The sequence below is a fragment of the Silurus aristotelis genome, assembly GCF_946808225.1.
Source record: "Silurus aristotelis genome assembly, chromosome: 3".
NCBI classification, from domain to species: Eukaryota; Metazoa; Chordata; class Actinopteri; order Siluriformes; family Siluridae; genus Silurus; species Silurus aristotelis.
Window position 1 is genome coordinate 34,676,060 of NC_139576.1, and position 17,749 is coordinate 34,693,808.

A 17,749-nucleotide genomic window follows, 5' to 3' on the forward strand; every position below is an offset into this window, starting at 1 on the left:
TACACTGTGATCATTTGCCAGGTCCAAGGATCGTATTTATTTAATAGTTGGCTGCTTATATATCCACAAATTTTAGTCATTAACAACATTCACCACCAACTGCTGGGCCCTTGAGTGAGGCCCTTAACCTTCAGATGCTCATTTATTAGCTAATTGCAAGCCAAAAAGCCTTGAAATGCAAATCACCTGTCAACATATAACCAATTACCATGGTCATGTGACCAATGTGACCATGACCTACTGGGGGAGGTGGTTGCTTAGTGGTCGAGGCATTCGACTCGTGTTCCGAAAGGTTGAGAGTTCGAATCCCAGGCACATCTTGGCCCCTAAACAAGGCCCTTAACCCCATTTCTGCTCGGTTGTATGGTCATAATTGTAAGTGGCTCTAGATGAGAGCGTCTGCCAAATGCCGTAAATGTAAATGCAGGTTTGCTTGATTTATTAAGCATAACATTTATTAAAGGTGATTCAATTGACCAGAACTTTCCGGTTTCACATCTACCAGCCAATCAGAATAAAATATTCAGACATACCTCTTCCAGTCTTTACCCAGAACCTTGGGTGGATGGTTCGTATCAGTTTTTAAATGTTATATGGTGGTGTAAAAAGAAAGTACCCCCTCTTTGTCCTACCTTATCAGGACATCCTAATCATCCATGTCAGGAAGTCCACCGTCTTTAATTACATTTTACATTTATGGCATTTTTTTGTTTGCAGATGCCCCCTTTATCCTGAACGACTTCCAACTGGGCATTTGTGAGTTAAGGGTCTTGTTGCGGTGGAGGTGCTGGAAATTGACCTCATGACCTTCCAATTCAAAGTCAAATGCCTTAAACGCTGAGCTAGCACATTTGTTAACAATGGTGTTCTGCACGACTAACAGTCTAGTTTTACGTTGTGATGGAATTTGAGCTCAATCTTCTCAATATATTTTTAGCTCATTGGGGTTTCTGGGCGGTTGTTCATGCACAGCTCTCTTAAGGTCCAGCATTTGAGTCGGGTTTTAGGTCTGGACTTTGATTAAAACATTGCATTGCCTTGATTTTGTTCTTTGTTCTGTTGTAGCTCTTCTGGTGTGCTTGGGATCATTGTCCTGTTGCATGACCCAATTTTGACGAAGTTATTGGCCAGATGGCCTTCCAGCATTATGTGCGGTGAAGTGAAGAACACTGATAACCTCATCATCATGGCACCTGTTAGTGGGTGGGATTTATTATGCAGGAAGTGATAATTTTATCCTCAAAGTTGACGTGTTAGGAGCAGGAAAAATGGGCGAGAGCAAGGATTTGAGCGAGTTTGACAAGGGCCAAAATGTGACGTCTAGACGTCTGGGTCAGAGCATCTCCAAAACTGCAGCTCTTGTGGGATGTTCCCGGTCTGCAAGGGTCTATCAAAAGTGCTCCAAGGAAAGAACAGTGGTGAACCGGCGACATGGTCATGGAGGGCCGAGGCTCATTGGTGCATGTGGGAAGCGAAGGCTGGTCCGTGTGGTCCGATTCAACAGACGAGCTCCTGTAGCTCAAACTGTTAAAGAAGGTAATGATAATGCTCAATGGGTCAGAAGTGTTTTAGCAGCAAGAGGGGGGCCAACACAATATTAGGCAGGAGTTCATGGTCGACTCAATGACTGTATCCAGCAGAACAGAGGTACCACCACAACACAACACAAATGATGCCACTGTGGCTAATAACTGAGCTCAGCATTACTTTATTATTAAGTAATCCCAACAGAACAAATGTGTCAAGAACATATATTTATAAAAGCATGGAATGGCGACACTCGCCTGCACGTGAAACATAGTACAGGTCCGACACGAGTGCATCCACGTGCTGGAATCGTTGCAGCCTTACAAGCTCAAGTCTTACACTGAAGCTGGCAGCAAGAGCGTAACCACAAGCAGAATCCACACGGTTGTAAACATCAGTCTTCCGATTTGACTGACTTTGCCAAACAAGTCAGAGTGCGATTGAGCGTTTTTCAAGGTGCGAAATCGAAAGCCGTCCCGTAAACTATTTTACTATTCGCGTCGGTTGAATCGCATCGAATCTTGCTAACGTGAAATGCTTTTGTATACTGGCGCTATGTGCTACTTATGATAATGTACGTGCTTGATGGGGCGAACAGAACGTGAAACTTGCTTGGTGAGCACTTTCTGTCATTCTAGCAGGATAGAGCTTTACCGCGGCTTTTGTTTACGAGCGTGTACCCGATCTATACACCATTATACATATACGTAATAATTTATCTGAGACGTGGCTTATAATTACGAAGCAGACGATGCAACCTGAGCAAAACGATATATTCTACGTTACAGCTGAACGTTTAGGTATTTGGTCTATTTTTTTTATTTTATTGACTCTGGTGAAAGTGGCCTGTGACGAACGAGAAAGTAAGAACCTCTAGAATAAGGAAACGTCGAAACCTAAGACTCCGTATAAAAGCTTTTGTCCAAAATATTTAGTGCTTTGTTGCGGGGCTTAAAGTGCAAGAGAACCCGAAAACCAGGAGCAGCTTTAGCGGCGATCTTCTCAGAACTCCTCGATGACCCGGAAGTGGTTTGCGATGCACGCTGGCTCGTCCTTAAAGTGGAGTTTTTTCGTGATGCGGGCGCCGAGCTGTTCCAGCGTCTTGACGAAGCACCGGTGCTCGCGTCCCACCCACGCCCTAGCCGGGTCGCACACTTCGTAGGGGGTGACGTGGGCGTGCACGGCCATGCCGCTGGACGCCAACTCGGCCAGCGCCTGCTTATCCGTCACCCACGTGTCTCCGGTGCCCGGGTGTCCGCCGTCTAGCCAGTACATGTCCGAGACGCATTCCAGAAACTTTCTCAGCTCTGGGTCTGTGCGAGATGACGCCAGCTCATGTACCATCTGATTCAGCACCACGCAGCCTTTACTGAAGGCCACTAGGATGAGCGAGAAGCCTGCAGGGAGAGGAGCGGGCACCAGGGCACCTCCCAGTGGTGGCAAAGGCTCGGCGACGGCCGCTCGCTCCATGGCGTGGCCCAGGAGGGCTCGCAAGTGGCGCCATGCTCCGTAGTCCGGCGAATGCTGAGGCGCTCCGAACATGTCGCACGAAACGAAGTTGACGTAGCAGCTGAACTTGTGCAGGTGGAGACGTGAGGGACGCACCAGCCACACGTGCCGTCCAGGGAAGCGAACGCCTAGCGTTAAAGCTACTCGCTCTAGACTAAACGAGGTCCACGGAGAGGCATCCGGCTGCACGGCCATCTCTTGATGGAAATTCTGAAAGCGTGACGATGGAGAGAATCCATTATTCACAATCATTACTGAAGGTGTGTATTTTAAAACTAGAGAATCATTTCATTTTTTCTCCTTTCTTTCTGTTTCCATTTATTTATTTCTTCGTTTCCCCTATCCTTTTCTTCTCCTTTACTTTCCCATTTTCTTCCTTTCTTTCTTCCCTTCTGTCTCACTCTCATTTACTTTCCCATTTCTTTCATTCCATTTCTTTTTCTTACTTGCTTCCTTTCCCCTTTCTTTCTCTTCTTCCTTCCTTCCTTCCTTCCTTTCTTTCCCTTTTCACTCTGTTTAAATTTTTTATTTCCCCTCTTTCTTCCTTTCCTCATCCTTCACTTTCCCATCTTTCTTTCTTTCTTTTTCAATCCACTTCTTTTTCTTTCTTGCTTCCTTACCCCTTTCTTCCTTTTTTCTTCCTTCCTTCCTTCCTTTCTTTCATACGTTCCCTTTTCACTCTGTTTAAATCTTTTATTTCCCCTCTTTCTTCCATTCCTCTTGCTTCCTTCCTCCCTTTTTCTTTCACCCCCCCCCCCCCCAATCCCCATCCCCATCCCCATCCTATCACCACTGCTGTATTCTGCCCGTGTTCTTGATCACATTCAGTATTTATATAATAATATATGGAAATAAATACTGATCTCGTGGATTGAGTAAAAGGTGAATAATTAAAGTGCCTGGTAGAGAACAGCTTTGAGCTGATGTACAGTTAAACACAACATGAAGCCATGACAGCTCTGTGGACCAGGATGAGAGGCTGAAGCTCAGGCTCAGACTCACCTGGATGTCTCCGGGGAAGAACACGACGTGCGCGTTGTTGCTGCGCGCCGTCCGCGTTTCCTGCGCTCTGGGCCGCAGGAGTAAGACATCGTTGAGGCGGTGTTGCTCGTAACCTTGAACGTCGGAGAGCCGGAGCAGGCTGGCGCCTGGAGACAACGCCCGGGCCGCACTTATACCTGCTCCTGGATCCAGACCCAGACCTAGACTTGCAGAACTGCTGCTCATCACGGCTACACGACACCACGACGGAGCTCCAAAACTCCTGCACCTCCAGATCATAGATCACTCACACACTCACACTTTACACGTTGCACTCAAGCCGCTCCCTGAAATATATTACATATGCAGGACCGCCATTGTGTTACTATAGTTACCAGCTTCAATCCGCCATCTTTCCCACGGTGCAGGTGTTACGACGTAAAAAAAACAAACAGATTTGAATCTCCATTAATCGTAAATTCGAATCAAAATTATTCTAATTCAAACTGTCATTCATATTTATTTGTATGTTCGTTTTTTTTTTTAACAAATACATTGCATTCTCCCGATAATCTTGTTAATTCCAGTACTACGCATGCGCGAACCCAGTCGCTGCAGGATTAGCCGGAAGAACGCAGAAGTCCTGACCACTGATCTTCAACGTATGCCGTAAACCTGATCTTTAAAGCATATCCGCGCGTATGATTTTAAAGTCAGGCGTAAACCTTCGATAGGGTTAAAACAACAAACAAAACCCAGACTTTGGTATGTTAATACACACGAGATTGTAGAGCAAGTAAACTACTAAACTCTTCCTGGGAATGTAATAGTATATATACATATATTTGTTTTATTATTTATGTATTTAATTTTATATACATATCTACGGTTGCATGTTTTGAGAATATTTAGACTGTTGTTAAAAAAAAAGTTGCGCTTTTTTGCGACAGTATTTGCGACAGTTTGTACTGTAGAAACAGCTCAACTGCTACCAAGGCAGAAAATCAAAAAGGTGGTCTGAGAAATGAGAAAATGTTGAAATGCTGTTTAAATGTCATCTCGAATATAATATAGATTCGAGAATTGGGGTGGAGTTTGTCAACAAACTAGAAATGCCTAGAACATGAGCTTTCACATGTGTGCATTCCCTCTCAGACAAACAGACAAACAAACAGACAGACAGATAAATAGATAGAATCAGATTTCAGCTGTCACATCATGGGATAATCAGAATTAATCCGCCGGGTTCTTGTAGATTATTAAGGTAAACATTAAAGCTGTGGCTGCATTGAAAGGAGACTTGTTGTGTTCATTGGGTTTCTCGCTTCAGTAATGACATTCATTCTCTCTGTATGAGATTCCAGCGCTCTATTCTACTGCGTTTCTCTATAATATGGATGGTTTATATAGATGTGATGGTATTTAGAGGTGGATTGCCTCAGTTAAGGACTGAGGCACCTAGGCCACCACCACTGAGGGCCTAGGTGTGAAAAGCACGGCTCACCAATGGTAAAAAATCATGGCGTGTTTCTAATAGATCACTGCATTTCTCGTGTTAAGGCATGGCTTGTGCCCTGGGTCGCCGCCTGGTTGCGTGCCTTCTGAACATCTCTGAAGCTCGGGAAAAAGATGTGGTGGAGAAAGTGGCACAGGCAGCCATCAGCCACCAGCTTGGTGAGATAGCTCCACTACATATGGGATATATGGGGTCTGCCGTTATATGAGAATAATGGACGACAGAGTGTTGTGCCACAGGACAAAGCTGAAAATGTTGAAATATATATTCATAAATTTCTCTTTTTTCACACCGAATCTCTGAATGTGCAATAAGGAGGAAGACGTAAAGGCACAACCGTCCTGAACATCTTCAGTGATCACGATTACAACCGTTCGGTTCTTACCATAGTAGCCGACCTTGAGATGATCGGTAAGGTCTTGTTTTTTTTTTATCGTGCCATCTAAAGCAGGGGTCCCCAAACACGAAGCTGAAGACTGGTATACTTTTTGTTTCCCATATTATTGACAGTCTGCAGGGTCTTTTATTTAAAAAAAAATAAAAGTCGGCATTTCTTTATGATTTAATTGATTAAATCAAGCTCTTACTGATTCTGCAATATTTTTGCAGCTAGAGTTTCATTATACGAGGTTCTATCAAAAAGTTTCAAGACTAATGGTGCTAACTGGTGCTGGCAAATGTAAAATTCTGCATGCAAATGGGTAAATCTGCTATAGAGGCGTTTTACATAATGCGATGCTGCAATGAGTCTTCCACGGCGCTTCAAGAGCGGAAGGACATCACTGGAAGACATGCGAGAGATCAGGTAGACCTTTAACGAGTTCAAACCCCGAAAATGTAGAAACCACTCGGTAACTCGTGCATGATGATCGTCGGAGAACAATGCACATGATATCACTTTCGCATCCACCCTACTCGCCAGATTTGGCTCCTGCAAACTTCCGGAAGATGCTCAAAGGTTGCAACTTCGACGCCAAAGATCCAGCGCAAATAGCAGAGGGTGCTGGACACGTTTCGAAGAGAAGACTCCCTGAGCACGTTCCAGAAGTGGCAGGAACACTAGGAGTGCTGTGTTGCTGTACAAGGGGATTATTTTGAGGGTGATAGTGTTTAAAAACAGATAAATGAAAGTACTTTCTTGTAAACAGAGCAAGTCTCGAAACCTTTTGATACAACCTCATATGTGCAAAATTTTTATTAATAATTATATGTATAATATTAATATAAAACGCAAATTATTGCACTTGACTTGATGCCCCAAACACCCCATGCAGTCCCGTCCCACTCAACGGTAAACATTTTAACTGGTCCATGAGGCAAAAAAATGTTGGGGACCTCTAATCTAAAGGCTTCATTGCAATGCATTGTGGGATTTGACACTATACAAAATAGTTTATAAAATGAAAGGGCCACACGTGGGTTCGTGCTTCTGGCTGATATGTTTTAGGAGAAGCGGTCCTTTCGGCATCAGAGCGGGCGTTCTCGTTGATCCACATGACTGCGCATGACGGTATTCACCCGTGCATGGGAGCCGTGGACCTTCTGCCCTTGTACCCCCTGGGGGAGGAGGTGAGCTTGGAGGATTGTGGAAAGGAGGCTCGAGGTAAGGTCCTTGCTCCTCGAGATTATGTTCGCAAAAAATAATCTCATGCGTCATGCCATCCTCCCTGCTCAGCTATAGGCACTGCTCTGACCGAGAGGATCCCAGGAACCAGCGTGTTTTTCTTTGGCTGGGCAGATATACCGCTGCATCGTGGCCTTGCACATAGGAGGAAAGAGATGGGCTGGTTCAAGAAGGGTTCCAACATGGCTGCCGTCCAGCCAGATGTTGGACCACCGCCTATGAGACGATATGGCCTAACGGGTAAGATGCACCTCAAAGTCGGAAACACCAATCTGGCAAGTAGGGTGCATAGGTGGTCAGAACACTGCCAGTTGCACAGGATCAGCACATAGTCTTGAAACGTTTTGATAGCACCTTGCATCATTAGAAGGCATCATTTCAGCTTTCTGAAGGTGATTCACAAGCGCCTTGTTAATTCCTCAATCCATATTTTCTACCTGAAGGAATCGGCACAAGCCCATACGTAATGAACTGCAACGTGACCATCGATACCCAAGATGTATCGCTAGGCCGTGACGTGGCCGCAGCCATCCGAGAGTCCAGTCCGAGTGGAATCCCGGGAGTGCAGGTCCTAGCCCTTCCTCACAAGGGTGCTGTGGAAATTGCCTGCAACGTAGAAAGCGTACCAGGTTCAGCTTCTGGACGAGAATCATGGCCAGCGTATAGAATCGGAGATCGGGAATTCTGCCACGCCCCGGCATCGCTCATTACCACGCGAGTACAAGAACTGGCTGGACGCCAGGGTGTAAAGACGCAGGGAACGGCGCTGGTTGGGTTCACCCCACTCGAGTGCAAGAATCTGGCCGAAATAGCACTGTCCCGGGATATCGGAGAGTTCTGGAAGGAGCTACACGGAGTGCGCATGTAATGTCATGTCTTGGGGGTTACACTACAGCTCTGGTGCTTTACGGGGTTTAAAGAATAATCAGTTTCTATACTGTATTATGTCTTGAGCTGTACTTAACGATCCAAAAGTAGTGTTTAGGAAACACTTTCATTAGCGGAGCTCTAGATTTTGTGATGGACACATTAATATATGTAATAATAATGTTTTTCTGGCTGTGATTGGGTCATCTGGGTACGGTTCTTTTAGTGCCAAGCCAGCATTAATAGCTATTTTCATTAGAGGTCGACCGATTAATCGATTTAGCTGATTAATCTGCAAAAATCTATACCTATAGTTTTTCCAGCTTCTGGAATGCTGTTATTACGAGCGCTCCCTCTAGAGGCGAATAATATACAGCACGTTACACCACCGGTCACGAGACTGCGCTGCACGGAGAGCGTAATTATATTTATTATTCATAATTAATTTATTGCATATTTATTAATTCATTCATAATTAGCACTTTATTAATTCACTACCTTTTATTTGGTAATTAAGTTCAGAAATTTTTTTTATTATTTATCCCGTATCCATTAAAAAAACGTACGCTTCAATAACAGAAAGCTGATTGGCTGTTGCATTTTGGTCTCATTTGTAGTCGTAATACAGCAAATTTGTTTTAGAATAGCGCAAGAAAGACCACCACCAAGGAGACGACAAAAACATTCTAAAGTGCTGCAGGAGCATTTTAATGAGAATTAGTGGTAACGTTACATGGACATCGAATGATTAAGAACTATTTAAATTTTAAATTGTTAAAAACTTTAAGGCCTAACATTTTATAAAATTTTGGACCAGGCGGAAACCCTGAGATACCATCTGACCTGTCGGTAAAATCCACTAAAAATCGGTCAACCTCTAATTTTCATTGCAGGATCGAGCGAAGACTGAACATAGAGGTTTATCTTCAGTTCAAGAATTTCCTTTTGTGGTACGATTTAAAAAAAAATTATTGAAAATGTGTTGAGTTTCGCAAAATCATTAATCAGTATTTACATGTTCAAGGGTCATGTTTGGTGTACTGGTCCCATTGCATTTCCCACTTTTTTTTTTTTAGTTTACTATTGTTATGAGGTGATTATCAGGGTTTTCCCTACTGTTTTGTGGTAACTTATGGCTGATGATACTGATGTTATACTAGGAATGTTTACACAGGACTCCTTTTGACTTGGGGTTAATGGTTAAGGCTCTGGGTTTCTGATCAGAGGTTCAAGCCCCACTATGGCCAAGCTGCAACTGTTGGGCCCTTTAGCAAGGCCCTTAATGCACTGTGGTGTAATGTACATGTGACAAGTAGAACACCTCTCTCTTAGATCCCAGCTGTAGATAAAGGTTTGTTTTATGTAGAATGAAGGTGACCATCTGCCATACATTTCAGTCAGGGGCTCCAGTCATTGTGAGGCAAACCCAGGCCATGGCTGCACTAATATTTTCATTTAAAACCCCCCCCCTTCAGTTTTGACCTTCTGTCCACACAGCGATTGCGTATTTGGTCACTGAAAACTTTTTTTTTTTTTTAAACACAACCAAAAATGGAGGATTTCAAAACACAAATTATGCATTTTTGGTCATTGGTCAGATTGATCCGGATTAGCGTAGACATGGCCTCGGAGAAAGGACGAAAGACAAGTTTGAATTGGACATTTGTTAATTTCTAGTTTTATTTCTATTTAAATAAATCTATGTGTCAAACCATCACCTCTTTCGCACGGTCACTTTTGGTATGTTTTAAGCTGAAAGGGGTGTTTTGTCCACCCCCCAACAAGGCAGTTGGCGTCTTGCTCGAGTCTGCGACAGCAGCGAACCGTTCCTGAATTCCTTTGACAGCGATTCACACTATAAATTAAGCAAAGAAGAAAGTGCATCGAGTGTTCAAGTAAGGGTGGATGGTTGAAACGGGACGTGACGGACACCTCGGACTAAACAGATAGAGACAAGGTGATGGGTGAGCTTTAGAAATTCTAACAGTCCTAAGTGAAAGAGGACAAAGCCAGTATTTGGCTGACCGCACAGTAATGTAAGGCTTTGTGTCTCTTGATTGGCAGTTATTATATAAAAGAAAAAAAGTAAGAAATTCAAGCTTTGTGGGCGCTTCATCTTTTGGAAGCGCGTCGAGGGTCCCTGCCGTTGCTGATGGTGACGGCCGGTTTAGGATTCGCGACCTGTCCGGCAGTTACCGGTGGCGGCCCATTTCCAGGGACGCGGCCGTTCGCTCTCCCGGGGGCTGGGTAGTTGGCTGCCGGGGGTGCGTTATTGTTATAGGTCTGCATGGTGCCATTTCCTAAAAAGAAAAAACACATTGTTGAAATGGCAGGGAAAATATCAAGAAGTCCAAACTGCCTATGTGTGGAGATTATGAGGGGCTGCTTTACACACCTGCTTGGACAGGAGGTGTGTTTTGATTGGGCGGGGAGTTTCCGCGCTGTTCTTTACTCTAAAGAGGATGAAAAGGATTAAAAAAACGGCCATATATATTATACATCAGTACATCTAATCTATCTATCTATACAACTCAACGACACAGTTGCATCACATCAATAGCATCAGAACCATTTCGAAAATGAATTGGTGAAGAACTCTCCTCGACTCGCATTTTAACTGGGTCCTTACCGTTTTGTTCTGCTGGTTGGCTTGGGCTAGCAGGTCCGGATTTGGCTCGCTGAAGTTCGGAACTTCCGAGTACACCATACAAAACCTTTAAATATTGCATAAAGCTTTTTAAATGGTAAAGGAAGGACAGCGCTGCGGTCCGAGATCGTAGATAAAGGCTTGTTTGACTACTCACTCTCCGATTTTCTGCAGGTCTCCACCACGGCCCGTGTACAACGTAAGACATCCCTTCCAAATCGAGGCGTAGCTACGAGACAAAAGCGGGGAATGCTGTGAGCGTGAATACTGGACGTGTGCTCAGTCGCATACGGTATTGGCTATTCCTCGTAAATAAAAAATACAATTGGCACAAACATAAGCGCTGCTGATCTACAAGCTGAGCCTTATATATAGCTTTACTTTCCAAAGACTCCTCCATCCGAGAATATCATTGTTCCTGCCCTTGTTCTAGATAGCAAGTGAAAATTTGTCCTAATGGTTGACGTGTTGGAAGCAGGAAAAATGGGTGAGCGCAAGGATTTTTGACAAATTGCGATGGCTAGACGACAGGGTCAGAGCATCTCCAAAACTGCAGTTCTTGTGGGGCATCTGCAGTTGTCAGTATCTATTAAGTGTGGTCCAAGAAAGGAATGTATTGGCAGCAAAAGGGGGGCCAACACCATATTAGACATGCCTGACGCATGTATTGTATTTGCGCTCGTCGCACAAACTAAATAAAGACTAACAATGAACCATTAATGGGTCACAGTAACTAACAATAGGACAATTGTGAAGTCACATGACTCTGTAGGGATTAGTCTTCAAATCAAAGGGTCTCAATCGCCTTGAGGTCTCCATGGATGAGTGTGGAGAAGTTTTACCCTCGGGTCAGCCGGATGATGTCTCCAGGCTGGATAAGGCTGCCCAGTTCATCCCAGACGGAGATGGCGATGCTTCCGCTCTTATCGGCCACTTTGCAGGAGCGCACTTCGTGTCCGTCCTTCGTCTTGGTCACTCGACCTGGACGGAAACAGAAAACATCACTAATACTGATGACCACTGTATTAAGGTAGGATACTCAAGATCCCAAGTCCCCCCCACACACAGGTACTATATAAATATGGGTACCAACAGCGCATGCGCAGATCGGGGTTTATCAATAGAGAAAGTGAGAGTTGCGCGAAAAAGAAAAAAAAAAAAAAAGGAGTTTAAACACTTGCTTGAAGAAAATGTCCCCATTTTAAACTATTACCCCAAGCCTGGAATTTTACAACATTAAGAACTCCCCTACTTGCCTACTAGACCCCCAACCACACACCGGAGTATAAATCATGCAAAATAGCGCATGCGCAGACCGAGGTTGAGCAATAGCGAAAATCAAAGTCGCGCAAAATAAATAAATAAATAAATAAATAAAGACGTTAACACACTTGTAAAGAGTAAGGGATTTTTTTACCCCATTAATCTCTCCTACTTACTCAAAAATATTACCCATCTTTTATCCACACACACGGGGGTAATAAAAGGACACTACGCGAAACAGCGCATGCGCAGATCGAGCTTCAGTGACGCTAGCGGAAGTCAGAGTTGCGCAAAAGGGCAATATTTATATTTTCTTCCTCCTTACTTACCTATTTCCAAAACTATAAAGACGATGTGCAGGTTTTTCGAGCCCGGCTTTACGTCTTTAATCAAGCTCGCGGCGTCGTTGTTAATATTCGACATCGCTTAAAAAAAGGGAGTAAAAAAAAAGAAACAACCGGAAGGATGTACAAAAGCTAGCGGAAGTAGCTCTTACGCTAACACCACAACACTACACAGTAGAGAGGAGCGGCATTGCTAACACGCTAGGAGTGAAAACCCGAGTTAGGGTTGAAAAAACGTTAAAAAAAAATAAATAAATATTGGAGGAGTTTGTGAAGGAATGTTTGAAAGATTTGAGACCGAAATTAGGATCGAAATCGGCTGGGCATGAGCTGAATATTAGCCAGCCGTCTCCTGCGTGTTATTTCCGCTCATCGTTTCTCACTCTACACACTCGGGGAGGTGATTGTCAGCCTACACGATCGGCCCTTTAAGCATTTAAAAACAAAAAAAAACGTCCAAAGAAATAAAACCTGGTCGACCCGAGCTAACTTTTCATTAGGACAAACTCTGCCATGATGAGCATTCATAATAAACTCGCTTTGAACTCATTCCTATGGGCTCCTAAAAATGTGACATTTATATTGAGCTAATTATATCAAAGGGAAAAAAATTACTCTTTTTTTTTTTTTTTTTTTAAAGTTGGAACATATCTATCTAACACACCCGTCCTAACAAAAGCCTGAGAACAACGCGGACGTGTGTGCGCGGTAGCCTTTATAAAAACCGGAGTGTACCATTATTCCGCAGACTGGGGGAGGCGGTGCAAAATAGATATAATAATTTATCATAGAAAAAATATTTATTATAAAAATTTGATTACACGATGCATTTAAAAAGGGATGACTTAAAACCTTCCGTGCGTCCAAGTGACGTTTAGACATGAAATCTTAATGTTGGTACTTTTGGTACGTACGCTGATCTCGACATATGATTGGTCGCAGGAAGAGCTGCACATGTCGAGGAAGTAATCTCACGACTTGTAGTGCTGGAAATGTGGAAATACTGTATTGTGATTTGATGACACATATCCTACATATTTCTGCAAGATCTTCCACCTGCTAAGTACTTGAAGAAGCTCAAGCAAACAATAATGGAAATTTCCTTCCATCCATCGTCTATACTGTTCATCCTACATAGGGCTTTATCAATATAAAGTTCTATCTATCTATCTATCTATCTATCTATCTATCTATCTATCTATCTATCTATCTATCTATCTATCTATCTATCTATCTATCTATCTATCTATCTATCTATCTATCTATCTATCTATCTATCTATCTATCTATAATGGAAATTTCCTTCCATCCATTGTATATACTGTTTATCCTACATAGGGCTTTATCAATATAAAGTTCTATCTATCTATCTATCTATCTATCTATCTATCTATCTATCTATCTATCTATCTATCTATTTATCTATCTATCTATCTATCTATCTATCTATCTATCTATCTATCTATCTATCTATCTATCTATCTATCTATAATGGAAATTTCCTTCCATCCATTGTCTATACTGTTTATCCTACATAGGGCTTTATCAATATAAAGTTCTATCTATCTATCTATCTATCTATCTATCTATCTATCTATCTATCTATCTATCTATCTATCTATCTATCTATCTATCTATCTATCTATCTATCTATCTATCTATCTATCTATCTGTCTATCTGTCTATAATGGATATTTCCTTCCATCCATCGTCTATACTGTTTATCCTACATAGGGCTTTATCAATATAAAATTCTATCTATCTATCTATCTATCTATCTATCTATCTATCTATCTATCTATCTATCTATCTATCTATCTATCTATCTATCTATCTATCTATCTATCTATCTATCTATCTCAATCAAACAATAATGGAAATTTCCTTCCATCCATCGTCTATACTGTTTATCCTACATAGGGCTTTATCAATATAAAGTTCTATCTATCTATCTATCTATCTATCTATCTATCTATCTATCTATCTATCTATCTATCTATCTATCTATCTATCTATCTATCTATCTATCTATCTATCTGAACTACTCACAGTAGCTGAATGAATGAATTTGTCTAGAACTGGCAACTGAATCGAGACAACAAAAGTTTTAACACATTCAAATTATTAACATTAACAGCAAAACTTTTTAACGTAAATATGAAGTGTCAGCTGTATATGGTTGAAATGACAATAAAAGCTTCTTAACTTGACTTGAAGTGACATGATGCAACAACTAGCAATATCGCTCAGTCACTAATAAAAGTGTGAACGTAGCACCGCACACACTCATTTACACACTACGGACCGTTCCGGAACGCTAATCAGCCTACAGCACATATCTTTTGCCTGCGGGGAGGAAACTGGATTACCCAGGGGAAACCCTTGAATTAGAGTGTCAAGATGTACAGACAGGGCAGAGTCGAGATTTAAAGCCAACATGGCTCTGCGGAATATTTAAATATTTTATGACTATAAAACGTGGAGGAAACGTGTTTGCTTACTTGCTTAACCTACTTTAACACTAGTTTGGGTGGTGTGGGGGGAACGTCGTCAGGGTCAGAAAGTAATGTAGTGATGGGAGGACAATTCAAGATTAATAAGCTCAAACAGCTTTAGACAATGAATATAATGGTTCATCCTTATGTAATAATAATAAAAAAAAAGTTTGAGTAACAAAGAACAAATCTGGGTAAAAATAAATCTTTTTTTTGTCAGAACAAGGCTGAGGATAGGATCTGTACAGGATGGATGTCTACAACAGCTATCCATAAAATATCTTTTTCACGCGCAATCCAATAAATTATTTAATTATTATATATATTTTTTACTATAAAAACGAAAAGGGAATTTTTTATGAAATAAAAATTGAAAAATATCAACTCGTCACGAACAGGATTCGAACCTGTGCGGGGAAACCCCATTGGATTTCGAGTCCAACGCCTTAACCTCTCGGCCACCGTGACGCTGAGAATAGCGGCTCACAAGGACAATTTAAGCATAATATTATTATCATTTACATTTTATAATATATAAAATGGATACAATTTTAATTAAGTCAGTAAATGATTAATTATAAATCTAATAAATCTGCACGACGCATATTTAGGTTAGAACATATCGTCTTCGACAGATTACAACCCTGAATAAAGGTAAAATTCAAATTGAATAAAACTATGACCCCAATTTATTAGAAAACCGTGAACAAAGGTGAACAAAATGTTGGAAACAACCATATAGTTTTTTTTGTCACATCGGCGTTTCGATGTAATCAAGAATTTTCACAATTTTGACTTTTTACTGACGCTTTAACGGTATACTGAAAGTGACCAGCAGAGGGCGACCATAGGACGCTATATCTATCTATCTATCTATCTATCTATCTATCTATCTATCTATCTATCTATCTATCTATCTATCTATCTATCTATCTATCTATCTATCTATCTATCTATCTATCTATCTATCTTTTTTTTTCGTTTTAAAATACTGTAAAATACTTTGTAAGAAGTCTACGCGATGACGTCATAAAGATGCGCCGCCTGATTGGTCATTAGTTAATAGTTTTGCTCAGACTTGTTGAGATCAGAACAGAAGTGGTGAAGGTAAGATTCTTGCAGGCTTTTAAATAAGCGTCCAATTAACGATAAATAAATATTTGATTGCCAAATATTGTACCCTATTTCAAGTAGCTGTTTAGTAGGATTATATATATATATATTATATTTGATTTACAATTAAATGATTCATTGGTTAGAAATGAATTGATATGAACACAGGTGCCATCAATCATCTTCTTATGAATGACTTGTTTGTCATTAAATCAGTGTTGTTGATGCAAAGTTGCCCTTCGTTACCAAACACCAAGTAACTAAATTAGGATACAATTATGATGCATTCGCAAACTGTTACACATTAAACTGTTGGTTACTTTAAAACTAACCTTCTGGGAGATCATAGTGAAATATATGTGAATATTTGATATGTTAATTGGTTGCATGTCAGATTTATTGCATAAGAAAAGCTGTTCCTATCAAACATTGTTTACTAAATCAACAGTTGAGATCAAATAAGCCAATTGATGAAGGGTTGCTAAGAAATTCCATGCTCCTTTGTAAAAATAGTTTTAAAAATATAAAAACGCAGTAGTTTATTTTGATACATGGTGTGGCTGCTGTATTTTGTACCTTATTTTGATGCACCCAAAGTTAATATACTTGGTATTTTATTATATCTTTGTCCAACCCTGGGCGTAACCTTGCTACTTTTATACCTACTGAGAAGAGTGAACACCCAATTAATCAAATGATTTCAGATACACGCGCATGATTATTTTTTGTTTGTGTTTTGTATAAATAGGAATATTATATATAATATTTATCTTCTATTTTCGGCTGCTCCCGGTAGGGGTCGCCAGAGCGGATTTTTCCTCGCCACATCCATAACCCATATATTATATGGTGTAGTATTTTTGTGGAGGGAGAAAATTGATTAGAATGATTTGAAATGATGATACTTTTATACCTACTGTGAAAAGTGAACACCGAGTTCATCGAATAATTTCAGATTCATGATTATTGACCGTTTGTGTTTTGTATAAATAGGAATATTATATAATATATTTATCGTCTACTTTCGGCTGCTCCCGGTAGGGGTCGCCAGATCGGATCTTCCCTTACCCCATCCATAAACCATATGGTGTAGTATTTTTGTAGAGGGAGAAAACGATTAGATTTGTGAAAAAGGATGGAAAAATGGAGCTGGAGATGGAGCCTAGTTATTATAAATAGTACACATTTTGACTTCAACTTGTCTCTTGTCTATTTATTTATATTCTTGTTGCAATTATCTATTGATCGATCATATATTCTGGAAAAAACAACAAAACCTTAGTGGAATGTGATGTCTGAGCTAGTAAATGTAATTGTTTTTTAAAACTATATATTGGGAATAATATACCTGATTTTTTTTCTCAAGTCTCATCATTCATACTATGTTGTAAACCATACATGCAGGTTATTGGTGATATCCGAGTGGTCAATCTCAGCAAGTAAGGTTTTGACAGGCTTATTCTAGATTCCAATTTATTCTGTCTCCAATTCCCTCTTCACTCTCACCGTAGGAACCATTACCCAAGAATTATAGCAACCTCTACTAGTGAAGCTAGTAGAAGATATTATTGTTGTCCTCAACCAAGCGCGAGGTGACAAACACAAAGAGCTGGACAGACCAGGTGAGTTATAAATGAGCAACAAGTAGAGAAAATGGTAGTTAGTGGATAAGATGTTGGACTTATCTCCAGGAATGTGGATTTTTTTTTTTTTTCTTCTCTTGTCTGGATCATGTCGATCTTTGCATATCTAAATTTTCTGGGGTTAAAGAGCCCCCTGGAGCAGAGGGTGTTAACGGCCTTGCTCAAGAACCCAACAGCGTAGCCCTTTTTTCTCTGATTTCTGAATTCTCATGAGTTTGAA

The 17,749-nt window shown here is 41.1% G+C and overlaps 3 protein-coding genes and 1 long non-coding RNA gene across 8 annotated transcripts in view; 2 read left to right on the forward strand and 2 right to left on the reverse strand.

Annotated features, from left to right (window-relative positions):
• Nucleotides 1-1,692: 1,692 nt before the first annotated feature.
• On the reverse strand, nt 1,693-4,547 carry cUnh2orf69 (chromosome Un C2orf69 homolog; the record flags this gene model as incomplete). 2 transcript variants are annotated; one of them, XM_083537264.1, is made up of 3 exons in its annotated part: nt 1,693-3,246; nt 4,039-4,306; nt 4,413-4,547. In XM_083537264.1, 2 exons carry the CDS (start codon nt 4,261-4,263, stop codon nt 2,530-2,532), a joined length of 942 nt encoding a protein of 313 aa, XP_083393390.1. In that variant the 3' UTR covers nt 1,693-2,529. The 2 variants fall into 2 exon arrangements, with proteins under 2 accessions (XP_083393390.1, XP_083393389.1); XM_083537263.1 differs by lacking the exon at nt 4,413-4,547 and having other exon boundaries at nt 4,039-4,317.
• Nucleotides 4,548-4,597: 50 nt separating this feature from the next.
• ftcdnl1 (formiminotransferase cyclodeaminase N-terminal like 1) lies at nt 4,598-8,222 on the forward strand. Of its 3 annotated transcripts, none has more exons than XM_083537260.1 (6): nt 4,598-4,679; nt 5,578-5,691; nt 5,849-5,944; nt 6,981-7,136; nt 7,209-7,397; nt 7,601-8,222. In XM_083537260.1, the coding sequence occupies exons 1-6, from the start codon at nt 4,613-4,615 to the stop codon at nt 8,023-8,025; spliced, it is 1,047 nt and encodes a 348-aa protein (XP_083393386.1). In that variant the 5' UTR covers nt 4,598-4,612; the 3' UTR covers nt 8,026-8,222. The 3 variants fall into 3 exon arrangements, with proteins under 3 accessions (XP_083393386.1, XP_083393387.1, XP_083393388.1); XM_083537261.1 differs by lacking the exon at nt 4,598-4,679 and adding an exon at nt 4,803-4,840; XM_083537262.1 differs by lacking the exon at nt 4,598-4,679 and adding an exon at nt 4,888-5,281.
• A 1,451-nt stretch (nt 8,223-9,673) lies between these two features.
• Nucleotides 9,674-12,971, reverse strand: nabp1a (nucleic acid binding protein 1a). Of its 2 annotated transcripts, none has more exons than XM_083537270.1 (6): nt 11,765-12,971; nt 11,514-11,652; nt 10,829-10,900; nt 10,654-10,738; nt 10,420-10,477; nt 9,674-10,324 (listed from the first exon to the last, which is right to left on the reverse strand). In XM_083537270.1, the coding sequence occupies exons 1-6, from the start codon at nt 11,769-11,771 to the stop codon at nt 10,137-10,139; spliced, it is 549 nt and encodes a 182-aa protein (XP_083393396.1). In that variant the 5' UTR covers nt 11,772-12,971; the 3' UTR covers nt 9,674-10,136. The 2 variants fall into 2 exon arrangements, with proteins under 2 accessions (XP_083393396.1, XP_083393395.1); XM_083537269.1 differs by having other exon boundaries at nt 12,264-12,970.
• A 2,869-nt stretch (nt 12,972-15,840) lies between these two features.
• LOC310723855 overlaps nt 15,841-17,749 on the forward strand; it is a 99,867-nt gene continuing 97,958 nt past the window's right edge. Inside the window, exon 1 of the long non-coding RNA XR_014532811.1 lies at nt 15,841-15,880. This is a non-coding gene — a long non-coding RNA (uncharacterized lncRNA). The remainder of the gene's footprint in view (nt 15,881-17,749) is intronic.

Excerpts from the sequence above, each read along its gene's own strand:
- ftcdnl1 (XM_083537260.1), top strand. The coding sequence starts at position 4,613 with ATGCGCGAACCCAGTCGCTGCAGGATTAGCCGGAAGAACGCAGAAGTC. Across the intron at positions 5,692-5,848 it reads AGCCATCAGCCACCAGCTTG|GAGGAAGACGTAAAGGCACA; the intron begins GTGAGATAGCTC and ends ATGTGCAATAAG. Across the intron at positions 5,945-6,980 it reads AGCCGACCTTGAGATGATCG|GAGAAGCGGTCCTTTCGGCA; the intron begins GTAAGGTCTTGT and ends GATATGTTTTAG.
- nabp1a (XM_083537269.1), bottom strand. The coding sequence starts at position 12,357 with ATGTCGAATATTAACAACGACGCCGCGAGCTTGATTAAAGACGTAAAG. Across the intron at positions 10,901-11,513 it reads ATCATCCGGCTGACCCGAGG|CTACGCCTCGATTTGGAAGG; the intron begins GTAAAACTTCTC and ends TTTGTCTCGTAG. Across the intron at positions 10,739-10,828 it reads GACCTGCAGAAAATCGGAGA|GTTTTGTATGGTGTACTCGG; the intron begins GTGAGTAGTCAA and ends CAATATTTAAAG.